The 16625-nt window shown below is 44.3% G+C and overlaps 1 protein-coding gene across 1 annotated transcript in view; it reads left to right on the plus strand.

Moving 5' to 3' along the window:
- The window catches only part of kif1ca (kinesin family member 1C, a), a 28256-nt gene continuing 11631 nt past the window's right edge, over positions 1-16625 (plus strand). The window contains exons 1-12 of the mRNA XM_062536351.1: positions 1-590; positions 4368-4517; positions 5734-5807; positions 6369-6548; positions 7501-7566; positions 13459-13637; positions 14134-14245; positions 14844-14921; positions 15108-15173; positions 15580-15658; positions 15810-15888; positions 16340-16488. Of these exons, the coding sequence (XP_062392335.1) occupies positions 4397-4517; positions 5734-5807; positions 6369-6548; positions 7501-7566; positions 13459-13637; positions 14134-14245; positions 14844-14921; positions 15108-15173; positions 15580-15658; positions 15810-15888; positions 16340-16488 (1183 nt within the window). The 5' untranslated portion in view covers positions 1-590; positions 4368-4396. The remainder of the gene's footprint in view (positions 591-4367; positions 4518-5733; positions 5808-6368; positions 6549-7500; positions 7567-13458; positions 13638-14133; positions 14246-14843; positions 14922-15107; positions 15174-15579; positions 15659-15809; positions 15889-16339; positions 16489-16625) is intronic.

A 16625-nucleotide genomic window follows, 5' to 3' on the forward strand; every position in this document is an offset into this window, starting at 1 on the left:
GGGTGACGGGGCCGCACGCGAGGCTGCGGGCAGCGGCAACTTTTTAATCTATCACCTTATTCTTTAAATTTATTTATGGTTTATTATTTAGGGTCATACGTAACTGTCGCGTCAACTATTGGAGTGTCCAAGCCCTTCTCATTCTAAGTTTTTCGGTGTACTTTTTTGGCAGTCACTTGGAAGGAAAGATTTTGGGGACTTGTTCGGAATTTTGTCTTGGTGACCAGGCGTGGAACGGAAAATCTATTCTTTTTCTTTCGTCTGTTTGGTCAAGACAGCGTGTTTTAAAGTTTACAAAAGTTTACGTCGTGTTCTTCTTCGACGTGCTGTACTGGTGTACTTTCACTTCATGTCTGATGTATGGGCAACCCGAAAAAACTGACTGGACTTAACTTTTTATTCCGTCGTCGAGAGCAGTGATCCGCTTGCCAATTATCTGGGCAGGTGGTAGGCAAAGCTTTAGAGTATTTTCTGAAGTTTTTCTCTGTAGTTATTCGAGCTTTTCAAACTTTTAAAGCAGTTGGAGTTGGGATTTGGTCGTTTTGCAATCACCAGGAGCATTTATTGCAGGAAATAAGATAATTTAACTGGTAAGTATCCTACTTTTAACTCCTACATCATCCATCTGGAATCTCTTTCGCTCTCTCTCTCCCTCTATCTGTCGTCCGTGTAATGGAAAGGGAGGGCACGATTACTTTAAAACTGTTTTAAAATTGTGAGCAGAATTCTCAATTAGGATGTAGACCCATACTAAATCACAGGCAGACTACTAAATCACACATCTACTCCACGAAGTTCTGTGTGTTTGTCAACGTTTCTTAAAAATAGTAGAACTGCGTGCCCTATCTATTTAACATGCCACTGGTGTGGCCTACAGCCTATTTTTCTAGTTCAGCAGAAGCACAGACTTCATTGACTTTTAACGACTTTTCTGATTGACTTAAAGACTTTAAAGTTGAGAGATATGGTATCGTCGACGACCACATATCCTAGTTGAAGGCCGTCATCTGGTTTGTTTACACTGATGAGTGGCCGTTTCATCATCATTGTGTTTACCAAACCATGTGACCGGTGATCTGATAGAAGGTAGCTCACAGGTGATCTAGTCTGGTGATGTTTTTACAACTAAAACTAGTCTCTTGTGGTCTCTTGCTCATTGATGATTGACTGTCTTGCATTTTTCCTCTAGCATTTGTGAGACAGGTTAGGCTATTTGTGCAGTGAAGATAAATCAGTGAAGTGAGACTATAGCACTCCACATGTACAATAGGCTCCCAGTGGAGGCCTTTGTCTCTAAAGGGGCATTTGTAAGTCATCTCCTCCCCATGAAGTCAGTTTTCTAGGCTAGTGGTTGAACAGCTCTTTGAAATGTTTTGTAGCTATTTTATTTTCATGTAATTAGTCGCCCTGTGAAAGCCGGATTGCACTCTCAGTTTTAAGGGGTCTGATTTCCAACCACAGACAACAAAGCAGCCTTAACATAGTTTGAACGTATCATGAAGTTCAGTTGTCTTTCACTGGGTTGCAGAGAAGAGTGTGTGTGTGTGTGTGTGTGTGTGTGTGTGTGTGTGTGTGTGTGTGTGTGTGTGTGTGTGCATGCGCCAATGCAGCATGTAACGTCATTTAATCTCCATGTGATTCTGTTTATCCTCTAACAAGGTGCTTGCAGGTTTGTCAGCCCTGGTAGGTTTGAAACGTGGTTTTGCGTGGTTTCCTTAAATCTGTTCTTCAGCTGAATTGCTTGCAGGCTGTAGAACACGACGCTGTGTGCGAACCGTTTCCCCGTCTTGTGGTCTCGTCTGCTGGACGAGGCTTTTATTACATGGGAGACATAATAACAGGCATGAGGTACATTCCTCAAGCTGACTCACAGGATCTCTCCCTGCCTCGCGCGCTCTCTCTCCCTGTATGCCCCTCTTCTCTTTCTCACTTGATATTCTCTCTCATCTTCAGTTCTCTCTTTTCTTTCTGCACAGGGCCCTTCTTTTTTTGCTGTTTTTCGATCCCACCTCTTTTTCAAGTCCTGCAGACACTGGAATCACTCATGTGGAATATTTTTAGCAAAAAGGCCTATTTCATGTGTCATCGCCACGAGCACAAGCTTTTTTGACATGCTGAGTTCATTTCGTATGCCTAGCTTCACTCAAACACATCAGTATGATCCGAACATCTTAAAATGACCCCACCCCCCCCTTAGCCGACCCCTTAGAGAGGGACTGAGTGCCTCGCCATGTAATTGGCTGCTGTGTTTTCGACTCTTGTTTTCGCCGCACTCACCACTAATATGTCTCTAACACTACACGGACGGCAGAGAACAAGCGCTGGCAGAGGCATCAAAGAGCAACGAGTGCCAGTCATCTGAATCCGGGGTAAACAAACAGGCCGGGCGCTTCACCGAGCGCGCTCTCCTATGAAAGTGGATCAGCCGTGTCCGGTGCCAGGGCGACACTTGGGGGAGAGATAAAGACGGGACATAATCAAACTCAAATTAACGTTCTTTCCTTCGTGTCGGAACTGATCGCAGGCCTGTGGAACTAGAATGAAACGAGTAGTGGTCGGCTGATTTGCTATGCAAATGATTTTTGTATAGGCTGTACCAGGAGCTGTTAGAGAAAGATAATGTGTTCCAGTGTGCGCTGGACTGTTTGTAAATTGGAATGATCTGGATCTGGATAATACAGTGTGTATAGTAGTGACTATATGTAGCCATGTTTGGGCCACCTCCACCTGTTAGAATAGACGTTGATTACAGAATTATTCGGATATACACACAGACACAAATGTAAACATATTGCTGTGGTAGAATAATCGGTAAAGCACAACTTTTTCAAATGTTGTTGACATATTACTTTGACATATTACTTTGAAGTATTCTAATCCCAAAGTCAGCTAAATGTTAACTTTGCACAAAGTTTATGCATGGCAATTAGAAATATTAGCATTTGTAAACAGTTACTGTGTCAGTGAAGTGTAGGCCTGAAACACCACGTTTAATCTGGTCCTCCCAGACGAGCGCAGTTGAGCGCCATCATAGCCTGTACCGGCTCAATTCTACTGCTGTTGCCTACACAAAAGCAGACTTTACACTGCATGATCAAAGCTCCTTATGACTTCTCCCCACATGAAGAGGATTACGGTGAAGGTGCGCTGACTGCCACACACACACACACACACACACACACACACACACACACACACACACACACACACACACACACACACACACACACACATCAGCTGTAGTATTTGTCTGTGGAAAGAAAGAATGGCAAGAGGCGTGTGGATGGGGTGAGGGCTCTGCCTCTCGCTCGCCAGCTCGCTCGGTCACCTGCTGCTGTTGCGTAAGGCTGTGGCTGCTCCAGCCTGTGGAAGCTATGCCTGTTATGTTTGTTATGCGTGCCATGCAGGCATGCTCTGTTTGCGGACAGACCGTCTTGTCTGCATTAGGAGGGCGTCGCCGGACTTGTTTTAGACGGCCGCTTTTTTCTCTGCAGGGCTGTTCCTCAGGAATTGGAGATAAGGAGTCGTCCATACCCACAGGCACATTCCAAAGGGACTGGTCTCTTAATGATGACACCTTCTTGTTGTCACCCAGCAGGCCCTGTGATCCTCCCAAAACAAGTAGCCAGAGTTATGTCACATCAGCATACATCATCTGCTTAGGACGTCCACATGCTTACTGTGTAGGTGAGAGTTTCTAGGAAGATTGTTTCTAGATGTGTTTTTGTCTTACCCCCTTCACGAGGCTACTACCTGCCCTGAGACTGAGACTGTTTTTAAAAGACAGAACTGTTGAGTAATTGTTCAATCATCCCATGCTGAGGTTTTGCAAGAGCTTGCATCAGTGGAGTGCTTCTCTGACCTAGTCGTCTCTCAAGCTGGGAACACCTGTTTGTTGCCCTCAACAACAAGTGGCAGACAGGCGGAGAAGAATGACGGGAAATATTAGTATCTCAGTGAGCGAGCGAGGGAGGGAGGGAGTGTACGAGGGTGCAAGCGAGTGCAAGGGCTGGCGGAGTGTCGGACAAACGAAGGCCGGTGAGCTTGGCCTCGAATTGACGTGGCTACTTTGAAGTTGGCTCCGGCTTTGCTTTTGCCTCAGGTTGCAATGAAAAGACCAAAGAACGCACATTACCCGCCGCCCTGTCTGACGTGGCTGGGTATTTGGGCTGTGCGCCGCGCCGGCTTTCAGCAAAAGCAAAGGATTTTCCATCAAAGGGTTTCTGTATAAAGTGCATTCTGTTTCGCTGGGTTGTGCAAAGTTTATCTGTAATGTCTTTTCTTTAATGTGTTGCCACAATAATTACACATCTGCTCTCTCTCTCTCTCTCTCTCTCTCTCTCTCTCTCTCTCTCTCTGTGCTCTAGGGAGAGAAAGAACGAGAGGAGAGACAGGAATGCCAGAGGCCAATATGGCGTCGGCCTCGGTGAAGGTGGCAGTGCGGGTCCGGCCCTTTAACTCTCGTGAAACCAATCGAGCGGCCAAGTGTGTCATCCAGATGCAGGAGAAATCCACATGTGAGTGAAATGCAAAACACACACACACACACACACACACAGAGAGACTCTTACACAAACATACACACACCCCCATGCTACGTTGGCCTGCCTTTGTGAAATGTTTGGCATCGGTTTGTTTCCCGAGCTGTTTGCCTATTTTCCCATTAGATTAGATCACAGTGTGGGTGTTGTGTTGAGCATGCGTTGTGGACCGTATAAATATAGCCCCATTGTTGTCAGTCGCACTGAGTCCTCTAAGAAGCGAGAGCCCTGATACTGATAATACGTGGCTATTCCCTGGAGCTCTGTTTGGGGGCTCGTGCTCACGCTCTCCCACATCCATCAGTTTAGACAAATGGCAATCCTTAGTCTCTTCTCGGCTGTTTAATCTGCCTTACGTCTATTGTTCTCCACGAGCCGAGGCCCGGAGCTGTCAAAAACGCACACCAGCCAAGTGAGGCTCCTGCGTGTGATGAGTGCTCTCTAGTTCAGGTTACACAACACTTTTCCACCCAGGGCTTCCCACCCCTCCTTTGCCTCTCTCTTTCTCTCGCTCTCTCTTCTCTCTCTTTCTCTCTTTCTCTCTCTCTCTGTCCCTCTCTCTCTCTCCCCCTCTCTGTCTCTCTCGCTTTCTCTCTCTCTCTTTCTCTCTCTCTCTCGCTCTCCCTATCTAAAGAATCTGCTCAGCTGGCAGTCTGTTTGGCTTGACCTCCCTCCAGTACAAACACGCTGATGTTTGACAGGCCAAGGCTGGGGCTTCGCCATTGTTTCGGTGGCGGTCTGCTCTCACTCGATGGAGGCCGCCGCCGCCCCGCGTTTCCTTTAACCGCCCCTTAGATGTGGGACCGAGGCCCAGCAAGCCCTCCTACTCAGCATGTCCCATTATAGCCAGCGGAGAGAGAGAGGGCTTTGTTAGGGAACCTCTGGAGAAAGAGAGAACTCGTGCAGACCAGACAGATATCTACAGAAGGCCTCACAATTACGAACCAAGTTTGCCTGATGTTTTGGTGTTTTATTATTTGTTTTATTTGAAGCTAAGTATGCTTGGTTTCAAAGGGTTCTTATAGATTATTCTCAAAATCTTAAATGCTAAATAGACATACTATGCAAACTTTGAAAGTCAGCTAAGGGCTGAATTCTGAACTTTTTATTTTTATGTCTACAGTAAGTAAAGCTACTTTTTGTTTATCTGTGTTACAAATGAGATTATAATCCAGATTATTTCCATGGGCAGGCATCTCTAACCCCAGGCAGCCCAAAGACTCCAAGAACTTCACGTTTGATTACTCCTACTGGTCACACACCTCGGTGAGCAACCCTTCCGTTGAAACTCCTCCCGTTGATTGTCTGTCTGTCTTCTCATAGCTGACTCAGAGTGACTTCTCACAGTGACTCACGTGGTATTAAATTACACGATTCAATCATGAAAGTAAGCATCCTGAATACACGAGACTCAGGGATGTAGTCGTAACATAAGAGGTGGGTAAACTATGAGTTCTGTGAACACGCCACGGTGAGGTGGACTGCACCATATGTTGTCGGATTTTTAAAAATCATGTTTGATGATGGTGGAGGTTATTGAGTAATGTTTATAACAATACCAACGGTACTAAATGGTTGTTGATGAGTACATATTGTGAATGTGGATAATGCAGTGCAATTTTTCGATGTTAAAAGTTGCAATTGGGGAAAAAAACATGCAGGCATACTCTTATAAGAGATGGATAAAATCTATTTCTGAAATTTCAGAGGTGGCTAAACTGCGTTTACTTGCGTTTAGCCTCCACTACATCCCTGGAGACTATGATACACAGTGTCCATTGGTGATGTCCTTTGTCCTTTGCTGATGTTCCCTCTCGCTGACCACAGGCGGAGGACCCATGTTTTGCCTCCCAGAGGCAGGTGTACCTGGACATCGGCGAGGAGATGCTGCTGCATGCCTTCGAGGGCTACAACGTGTGCATCTTCGCCTACGGCCAGACGGGGTCGGGGAAGTCCTACACCATGATGGGCAAGCAGGAACCCGGGCAGCAGGGCATCATTCCACAGGTACCTCAGCACGAGAGAGGGAGATGGGAAAACAAACAAACAGGAGACATAAAAAAGAAAAAAGGATCACCGCACACCATTGGACTACACTTTTAAGATTTTATTACTGAGCAACGCAATGGTGATCCTTTTTTCTTTCTTATTAATCGTGAACCTGCAAGTCACCAGCACCCAACGACCCAACTTAATTGGCTGTGCAAGGGGATTTTGGATTTTTTGAGTTGAACAGGAGACATACTTTAACTTTGGTTGGCTGAGGTTTTTATGTTTGCTGCCTACTTACTGCATGTCATTTAATTTGGAAATATTGTGGCACAGGTTCAGATTTGGATATGGCTTCCATGCAAAATACAATCAGACCATTTAGGCAGCTCAAACAAGTAGGCCAAGTCTGTGAGCAATTTGTATGTTGACATTCAGCCTTGAAATATGTGACTTCCTGTTGGCAGACTAGTACTCTGACCCTGGGAATCATGGGAGTTGTATTTCACAGGGCACATAAATAGCTAATGTCTATGTATAGAGCCATGCAGCTGTGTAGTAACTGATATTTAAAGCAGGCAAGCAGATGTATTTTTAGAGAAATACCGAATTTATAAATATGCAAAAGCCACATTGTTACATGTTTGTTGGGAACATGATCTGAACAAGTAGACGTAACGTGACTACTTGATGCTGAAACGTCTGAGTCTATATTAGGTTAAGCCTCGTGAAGCCATCCTTTGTGAAGCACCAATCTAATGTACAAGGCCTTCTGTGTATCAGTGCATTTGATTTTTCAAGATCAAATCTTCTTGTTCAAAAACATCTTTATTTCACCCATTTATTACTTTTGGAAAGATTCTGGTGTTTTTTTTAAGACCCTCATGTTCTGTCACGTTCTGTTCTCAGCTGGTGCAATGCTGGTGAAACGCTGATGTAACAGTCCTATGTCTGTACTTTCTTGTTGCAGCTATGTGAGGATCTGTTCAAGCGCATTGTGGACAATGTTGACCCCGACGTGTCCTTCTCAGTGGAGGTGAGAGAGCAGCCACGGGCCTCACCACAACACATAACACACCCATACACACACATACACACACACATGTGCATATATGTACACATACACAGCTCTGCTCCCACCTGACTGGAAGAACCAGGAAGTGGGAAGCTCAGCCAGTAACAACAAGGAGGGGGAGGGGGAGGGGGAGGGGGAGGGGGTTGAGTTTCAGGATGAGGTGTTGAATGTGACAACTGCACACAAGGGCCATTCCCAGTATCTTATTTCAAATCTCATCTCGCATACAGTACAGAATACATGGAATGAATGTTTGCTTCGCACAAGTGCATTTGGAATGTCTGCCTTGCACAAGTGCATTTGTTCTTAAGTACTTTTCTAATCTAAATACAAGTCGATCAATATTTCCCCTCACACCTGCCCTCGTGTGCCAGTCAAATCCTGCCTTATCTCCTGGTGGCATTAAACATCTGCTCTGGGGCAGTGTGCCACGCAAACACGAGCTTTGTCGATTGTTCTCCGTGGCCAGTGGCCACTTCAGGAGTCGTGCTGTTGATGTTTGCCCGTGCTGCGCACACTAGGTTCTTGTTAAAAACATTCTTTCGGCGCTGTGTCATCACCGTGCCGGGGATCATGAACTCCGATCGCTGCCAAGCTAACTTAAAGTGCGTGCGTTAACTTAAAACTTTTATTATTATTTATTGGATAATGGTTAGATAGCTCAGTGAAGATATAATTACCATTAAAAGTATTACTATAATTGCAATACAGTAACATTTATAGCCATTTCTGTCAAAATCACATTTTAAAATCATAGCCGAGTTATGACGTCAGAAGAGTGAGTCCTGCCACGAAAGTTCTATTTAAGTATTATGCAATATGGAGAGTTTTGAGTCTGAGGAGATCCAAAATCTCTCTCAAACCTCTATAATGGCACCCAGCCATACAATTTTGAGCATCCCAGACATGAGAGGGATGAGGGACTAAACACAAATATTAAATAATTCCCATTAAGGAATATAAATATCTGGTGTGAAGAAAACCATGTGCTGGTGGAGTCAGTTGTCTTGGTAAGTAGCCTATAACTTGGCCAAAGAACGATAGCAGCTACTTTTTTCAAATTCTCACTCTCATCAATTTTTAATAAAGCCAACTCAAAAGTTCAGACACTTTAAATAGCAAACATGAAGATTAATTTGGAGGCATAACTTGCAAAATAGGCCTATCCAATGTAGAAAAATGCGCCTTCACTAAAACACCTTGAAAGTAGCCTACAGCTAATTTAGCCAATCGTCCTCCCTCTTAACATTCACCTGACCTTCCTTATGCTTCATTCTTCATTTAAATCTGTCTGAAATACACCATATGACCTCTAGTGTTCAACGTAACTCTTTCCACTACGCTTTGTGTGCATTTATGACAACTCCCAACTCCGACAGGCGCTCGGTGTCCAGGGACGCACCTCCAGTGTATGCTGCTTGTAGGATGTGCTACCGTTGTGTTTAGCATTTCTGAATGACACGTTTGTGCTGTTTCTGCAAGCTAAAATGCTGCTACCAGCCACCCACTATCCAATGTTTAATCGAGGAATCCCAGGTGGTGCATACAGGCTGGACTAGCCTATTTCAAAACGGAGAGGTGAAATGAAATAAACAACATGAATATGTCCGGTTTTTGTTTTGTTTTTGGCTCAGCGATTTTGGTTGACTACGGTATGCGAAATATTGTGCGCTGAGATAGCACATAGCCTAACAGTCGTTGTACATGACAGTGAATTGTCCGTTGTCTTTTCCACTGCACTTGCATGGTAGCGCAACTCAACGGGTAGCCCAATTCGACACAACACCGGGTTATTATCAATTCATTGAAAAGCGCATAATTGTCAGACTGGTGCGAGACGTTGTAATGAGCAAATCATGGTGCTACCATGAGTGATGACCGATTGTTGGAGAGGAAGAGAAAGGAGTTATCATAGCCTACCTTATCGTTATGATTGATAATGTTTATGTAGGCATTGCCAGCCCATGGTCTCAGCTGTAGAGAACTTGTGCAGAGAAGCGTGGGTTCTGGGCCCTATTGACCATTACCCTCTGCCAGACAAACATGCCCTGACTTTGAGGCATGGTATGAACCCACTTTGTTCTCAAGATTGCCTACCAAACTTCAGGCAGGAATGATCCTACAGACTAGTAGTCATCAGTATGCTTACACATTCACATTTTTTTTTTGGTATTCATTTCATTATCATCAGAGCAGTACTCTAGTGAACAAATCAAATTAATTCTGCAACAGCATATGAAAAATAATCCAGCTGTCCATATCTAGTTTAACTGTTACATCCCTATCCGTGGCAATACCACTACACAGCATACAGACAGGTACGTTGGGCCTATGGCATTCTGGGGAGGCACATCCGGAGGCCCTCATTCTTGCTTCAGCCATCAGAAGACATTTTCAAGCAGTTTCAAGAAGGTGGAATGTACAAATGTTTTAATTGGCCAAGATCAATAATAGCAATAATAATAATAATAATTCTGATCACAAGCTGTCATATTGTGTGAAAGTAGCAAGGGGGCTATTTACTGACTACTTGTCCTAACTTAAACAGAAAATAAGCTATACTGGCTGGCAGTCAGGAAACAAAATGTGTACAGAAGTTCAAACACAATACACAGAAAACATAAATTCTATTTAAAGAAAAATTGTTTATTGACTGAAGATTGCAATATGAAGAGCAAAATTAAGAGCATTTATTTTACAATACATGTGGGGTTGAAGCTCCTCAAGGATGGGAGCTTACCTATGAAGGAAGGTTGATGCAAATGCACTCACATGATATACCCAAACTTGACTAGGTCATGGATCATTACTATAAATGTAAAGGTCAATTTAAAGAATTAAAAAAAATGGTATGCATACTAGATGCATCCTAGAGCTGGTGGAAATGGGGAGATTATCAGAAGGCTGAATTAACTAACCCAGTCAGCACAAATAGAGACAAATACGTCTCCGAGACGCCTGGAAAAGATCTGAACAGCTTAATTACATCGCGTTCCATTTAGAACGTCTTATTTTGATCTTACAAACAGCGGCGGCATCTCACTGAGAATGTGTGTCGTAGTTCTAGATCTTTATCATATTTAATACCTTTATAAGATCTTTGGAAGACGTTAGGGAGATGGATGTCCTATTATGACGTATTGATGAGCATCTGGGATACGGCTGCTAAACGCTGTTTGAAGAACTTAGCAAGACGTATCAGATACGTCTGCCAGATGAGCAAACGCTCTCTAGAATATATCTTGCAGCCGTCCAGCAGACCTTTCGAACACATCTGCAAGACGCCTTGCAGACGTTCTTGTGCTTACTGGGAAGACAGTAACTGTAAATACAAATGTTTATGAAATCATACTTTATACAATATATTACAGTTGTGTTACACATAACGCCACATTCACACCAGATACGTGATGTACGTTCCAGCACAGCTGATATGTGTAGGCCTACGTGTGTCCATCTGTCCATCTAAACCTAGCAGATGATGGGGTGTAAATGACGTTTATGTCTGTAAAATAGATTATTGACCACTAAGGGGAAATTCAAGAAAGAAGGATAGGTGAGATTACTCTGCACATTCAGGACATCCTTGTCTTTCTCTTTATTCAGAGGCTTCCCATCTTCCATATTCATGCCATCATCATAGTCCATGGGGTCATATGGTTGCCAATGTCCTGCAGTTGGCTGCTTCCACCAGTTGTGCCATCTAAAATAACAGAAGCAAAAAAACAAGCATGGTAGTGAATAGGTTGTTTAGTTTTATTATATGTCACTTACACATAATCTTAAACACCATCACACTTTTCACTAAAATTGTTATCAGTGGCTGCTTTATTAGCATTCTGGATTGAATGCAGTAACAGGTTTGCTGATCTGATTTTTTTTTTTCTAATGGGGGAAAAAAGAAGCCCTTTTCTTTAGAAGGCTACTTCTACCATGTTTGTAGACTTGCCTACATCTCTGCACTGCACTAGTTGGTAGCAGCATACAGCGTTGCTCTTTCTCCTGACATTTTCATTATCGCATCGTTTCTTTATCTCCTCCGACATATTTTCATTATTTTAGCTACTCAGCTGCGCTGCTGATTGAAACCAGCTGGATAGCTAATACGTTAATCATGCTGGTAGGAGAGATTAGATTCCCCACGTGTTTTCTAAGTTTGCAACCTATATGTAAACAATGTTGGGAAATACGTGTTATAATCCATTGGGACTGAATGAGCAAACAATCAGCATAATGATCCTAACTATGCAAACGTGCACTAGCTTGCTTCTGTTGCTATTAGTATTAGCGAGCTGTACGTGCCCATTTCAACAGCCAGGAGTGTTATGACATTAGATGAGGGATCTTACCATAACTTCAGTGATTAGTTTGCTCACCTCGATTAACAGTGAGAGAGTTACAATTTCGTTGTTGTGGTCTCTGATGCCACCGATGCTACCAAGTGAACCGACATGCACGAGCAAAACACACACCCACAAAACTGCTAGCTAGGTTAGCTCACAAGCAAGATGCCACAGCAGCCTACAAACAATTAGCCTGCTATTGAAATTGTGCTACATATTTCGACGGAATAACAGGTTTATTTGACAATAAAATACAGATTAGCTGCTCGACAAAAAGGATGCACGGGAGTTCATTTTATGGAGACAACGCAACGCAAGCAACATCTTAGCTAGTTTCTAAATGCCTAAATGACAAGCAACATCGTTCAAAATAGACAAAATATTTTAAGTGTCGGTCGATCTTGTTCTTGGCTGACATAATATAGTAATCCCACAAGAATGACTGGAAATCATGCATGTAGCCTACATAAGTGTCTCTGATTTAGCCTAGCTGCTACTAAAGATTAGTGTGCCAAAATATCATGAATTTGAACACCACCAGTCTGAACCACGAGGCATAGCACACACGGTGCTACCGGCAAAAATAACTTAGCTTGAAATAACTTAAAAATAATACGTTTTAAAAATTACTATGAAGTAATAACATGGATAACAACTAATAACCTCATAAAACACTTACCCAATCTCTGTTGATCTCGCATTTTCTCCTTCAGACGACGTGAAGGTGATGTGATGCGCTATGTGCTTCTTGCTGCTTTTCCTTCAGCTGAAGAAGACCTCAACTCTCGATTCACACAAATCCCTTAACCAATCATACCACTGGAAAGCTAATGATTTGACTTTTATGAGGAAGTTTTCAATGATAAAATGAGTTGGGTCATGGCGGAGTTATTTGACTGACGGGTAGGCCTAACAGCTGTAAACCTGAGCAACCCGCCATTTCTCTCAGGGACCTGCAGGAGTCACTCTTATGACGTCAATCCGTTCGTTTGGGGGGTAGGGGGAGTTTTAAGTAGGTACTGAAAATAACCAACTTTATCCTCTTATATTGTGCCTTTATGTGTCGAAAAACATACAAAACAATACATCGACTTGTCAAACATGTATTTCCCCTATATATTTTGTGTCAATCATAATTATAAATTTAACTTGGCGCACGGGCTTTAACAAAGATCACTTGTGGATTGGGTAAGGACTGGATGGGGATTTTAACATGGCAGAGCAGAGGTTTTTAACAAAATGGAGAAGAAAGTTCATCAACAAATTAAAAGCCTATTTTTTTGCAAAAGGATAGAGGATTACAGACATTTCTTGACCTCTGTTTTAGTCCTGCATCGCTGGTAGTGCTAGTGTTGATTTCATCAATGATTTGGGGGGGAATTATTTGGGCATTTGAGGGACATATTGTATGGAGCCACCAGTCACCCTCTCTCTCTCACTCACTCTCTCACTCTCTCTCTCTCTCTCTCTCTCTCTCTGTCTCTCTCTCTCTCTTTCTCTGTGTGTGTAGGTATCATATATGGAGATCTACTGTGAGCGTGTGAGGGACCTGCTGAACCCAAAGAGTAAAGGGCCGCTGCGCGTGCGTGAGCACCCGATCATGGGGCCCTATGTGGAGGACCTCTCCAAGATGGCCGTCACCAACTACAGTGATATCGCTGACCTCATGGACTGTGGCAACAAGGCCAGGTACGAAGATCTGTTGATCGAAACGTTGCCTTTTTAAATAATAAAGAACTACTTTTTGGAGCCATTGCAGTGTGCAGACCATCACTTCTACTTTGACACGTTTTTTGTCTGGCACCTGCTAAAGAAAAAATTGTGGATGTGCGCACCCGTCTCTCTAAACAAGGCCAGGTACACCACACACTGAGGAAATGTTTGATTATGGTGTTACCACGGCTGGGTTCCCTTACTGTTTGGGTGGTGTTGTGCTCTCCTGGGGCACTTGTTCACCAGTTATCGATGTCAGTGTGTCATACAAGTGAAAGTACACGTAACGTAGTGGTTATACATTAACGTGGACTTTGAGGAAATCAAACGCTTTATCACACTTTTATTGTTGCTTTAAAGGTTGCTTTTAAAGCGGCTCTCTTATGTGTCTAGTGTGTGTTTCTGTGTTTGTGTGTGTGCGCACATTTGTAGGTGTGTTAACTTGCTTTGACATCCCCCCCCCCCTCCTCAGGACTGTGGCAGCCACAAACATGAACGAGACGAGCAGTCGCTCGCATGCAGTCTTCACCATCCTCTTCACGCAACGAAGACACGACCAGATGACTAACCTGGACACGGAGAAGGTGTGTGTGTGGGTTGGGGGAGTGGTGTGTGGTTTGCCAGTGTCAATAAATCTGCGCAATTGGCCCACTAGTGTGAACGTAACACACACAGCACATTAAAGGAGGAAGCAGAGGGGTCACTCAAGGCCTTCCTCTGGTGCGAGGCATATCTTGTTCTTCGGCTAGAAACAGAAAGAGCCTAGATTACTAAACAAAACATGGTGATGGTGATCAGACACGACTAAACAGTTTAATCTGGCCTGGAAGCCAGCCCAAATTTATCACGCCACGCCAGGCTACATTTAAGCCACACCTCCTGATTTATTTACATTTCTCTGCTTCTGTGCCAGGGTCCGGTTCGCCCTGTCGGTACTTATTTTCCCGATGATGACCAGTGTTCTATACATTATCCCTTACATAAAAGTAGCCAAAACCAGTAGTAGTGGTTGGGTTGCAGCTATGAATGGATATATATATATATTGTACAATATAAACATGTCCAAAACGTCACCAGCTGTTATGGTATCGGACGCTACATGGTATGGTGGCTGAGTGTTGTTGCAGCAGAAACGGGAGAAGTGAAAGCCGAGGTTTGTGTTAACGTGTTCTCACTTCTCAGGTGAGCAAGATCAGCCTGGTTGACCTGGCGGGAAGCGAAAGAGCCGACTCGACGGGAGCAAAGGGCATGAGGTTAAAGGTGAGCGAGCGAGCGAGCGACCGCAGACGCCACACCCGTCCCGGTGGCCAGCTTTGATGTGATATTTCACACCTCACAGTAAATGTCAGATGGGATGCACTTACATCCAACTTTCTTGGAATTCGCTGACTTTTAAAGGCCATTTTGTTGTAATTAAAAAAAAAAATTTCTTGTGTGATCCGACAGGAAGGTGCCAATATCAACAAGTCACTGACCACGCTGGGCAAGGTCATCTCTGCTCTGGCTGAAATGGTGATCATCATCATCTATCTATCTATCCATCTCTCTTGCTTTCACTCCTCTAGTTCTCTCTCCCCTATATCCCACATTCCATTGCCCCCCGCCCCACACCCCCCCACCACACACACACACACACACACACACACACACACACATACACCACCCCCACCACCAACATTCCTGTGTGCAACTGTCACTTGAGAACACATTACACTTGACCCCTGGTCCTGTTTGGCTGGAGCTTAATCAGACTAATGCACTGATGGGGGTATTGATTTATGCCAAGTGTCATTGATTTGGGGTTACGGAGGCACTTCTTCATGGAGTGGCCGTGATGGAGCATTTCACTATTCATTTAGTGTGACTCATATTTGCCAGATCTCAATGTGTGTCCCTCCTTCCCCCTCCCCCCCTAAAGCAAAGCACCAAGAAGAGGAAGTCGGACTTCATTCCTTACCGAGATTCTGTGCTAACATGGCTTCTGAGGGAGAATTTAGGTAAGTGTGTGTGTGTGTGTGTGTGTGTGTGTGTGTGTGTAAGGGGGTGAATAGAGTTCACAAATACAAGTATGTTGGTTAGATGTGTAGTGCACACCTATACCTGTATGTGCTTTGTCCGTACTGATAGTCTGTATTCTCGTTCCTCCAGGTGGTAACTCACGCACAGCCATGATCGCTGCTCTTAGTCCAGCTGACATCAACTACGATGAAACACTGAGCACACTCAGGTACTGTCAACAACCAGAAACACACACACACACATGCGCACAGATGCATGAATGAACATGCAGGTATACATAAATGCATGCAGACAGGCAGGCAGACAATACACCCACTGTCACACATAACTCTACTCCTGTACTGTCAGCACAGTACAATTCTCACACGCACACATGCACACATGCACACACCCTTCTCCAAAAGCACAAGTGTCACCACCTCCTCAGAGATTGTCTTCTGACATTGGCGAAATTGGATCGCTCATGATGTACATTCCCAAGCCCACTTTTTTGTCAGAGTGTTCTGAGGAGAAGACAAGCTGTAGGAGAATGAGAATTGGTCTATTTTTCATCCACCATTTACTCACGTAATGGCTCTGTTTTTCGGGAGACGAGATGCGAAAGTGGGATGTTGAAGCGCTCGTTTCCTCCGGCGGCTCAAACTCTCGTGTTCGTTCAGGTATGCCGACCGGGCCAAGCAGATCCGCTGCAACGCTGTCATTAACGAGGACCCCAACCATCGCCTGGTGCGAGAACTCAAGGAGGAGGTCAACCGGCTCAAAGAGCTGCTCCTCGCCCAGGGCCTCAGCGAGCTCATTACCGCCCCAGGTACAGTAGCACACAGATACTGACACACACACACACAAACACACACACACACTTGCACACGCACACTGGCTGGCGCACGCGCTCACGCATACATACAAGCAGACAGACTGTGAAATTACTTCCTCTTGTGTTTGAGT

This window comes from Sardina pilchardus, chromosome 5 (assembly GCF_963854185.1).
Source record: "Sardina pilchardus chromosome 5, fSarPil1.1, whole genome shotgun sequence".
In the NCBI taxonomy this organism is placed as follows: Eukaryota; Metazoa; Chordata; class Actinopteri; order Clupeiformes; family Clupeidae; genus Sardina; species Sardina pilchardus.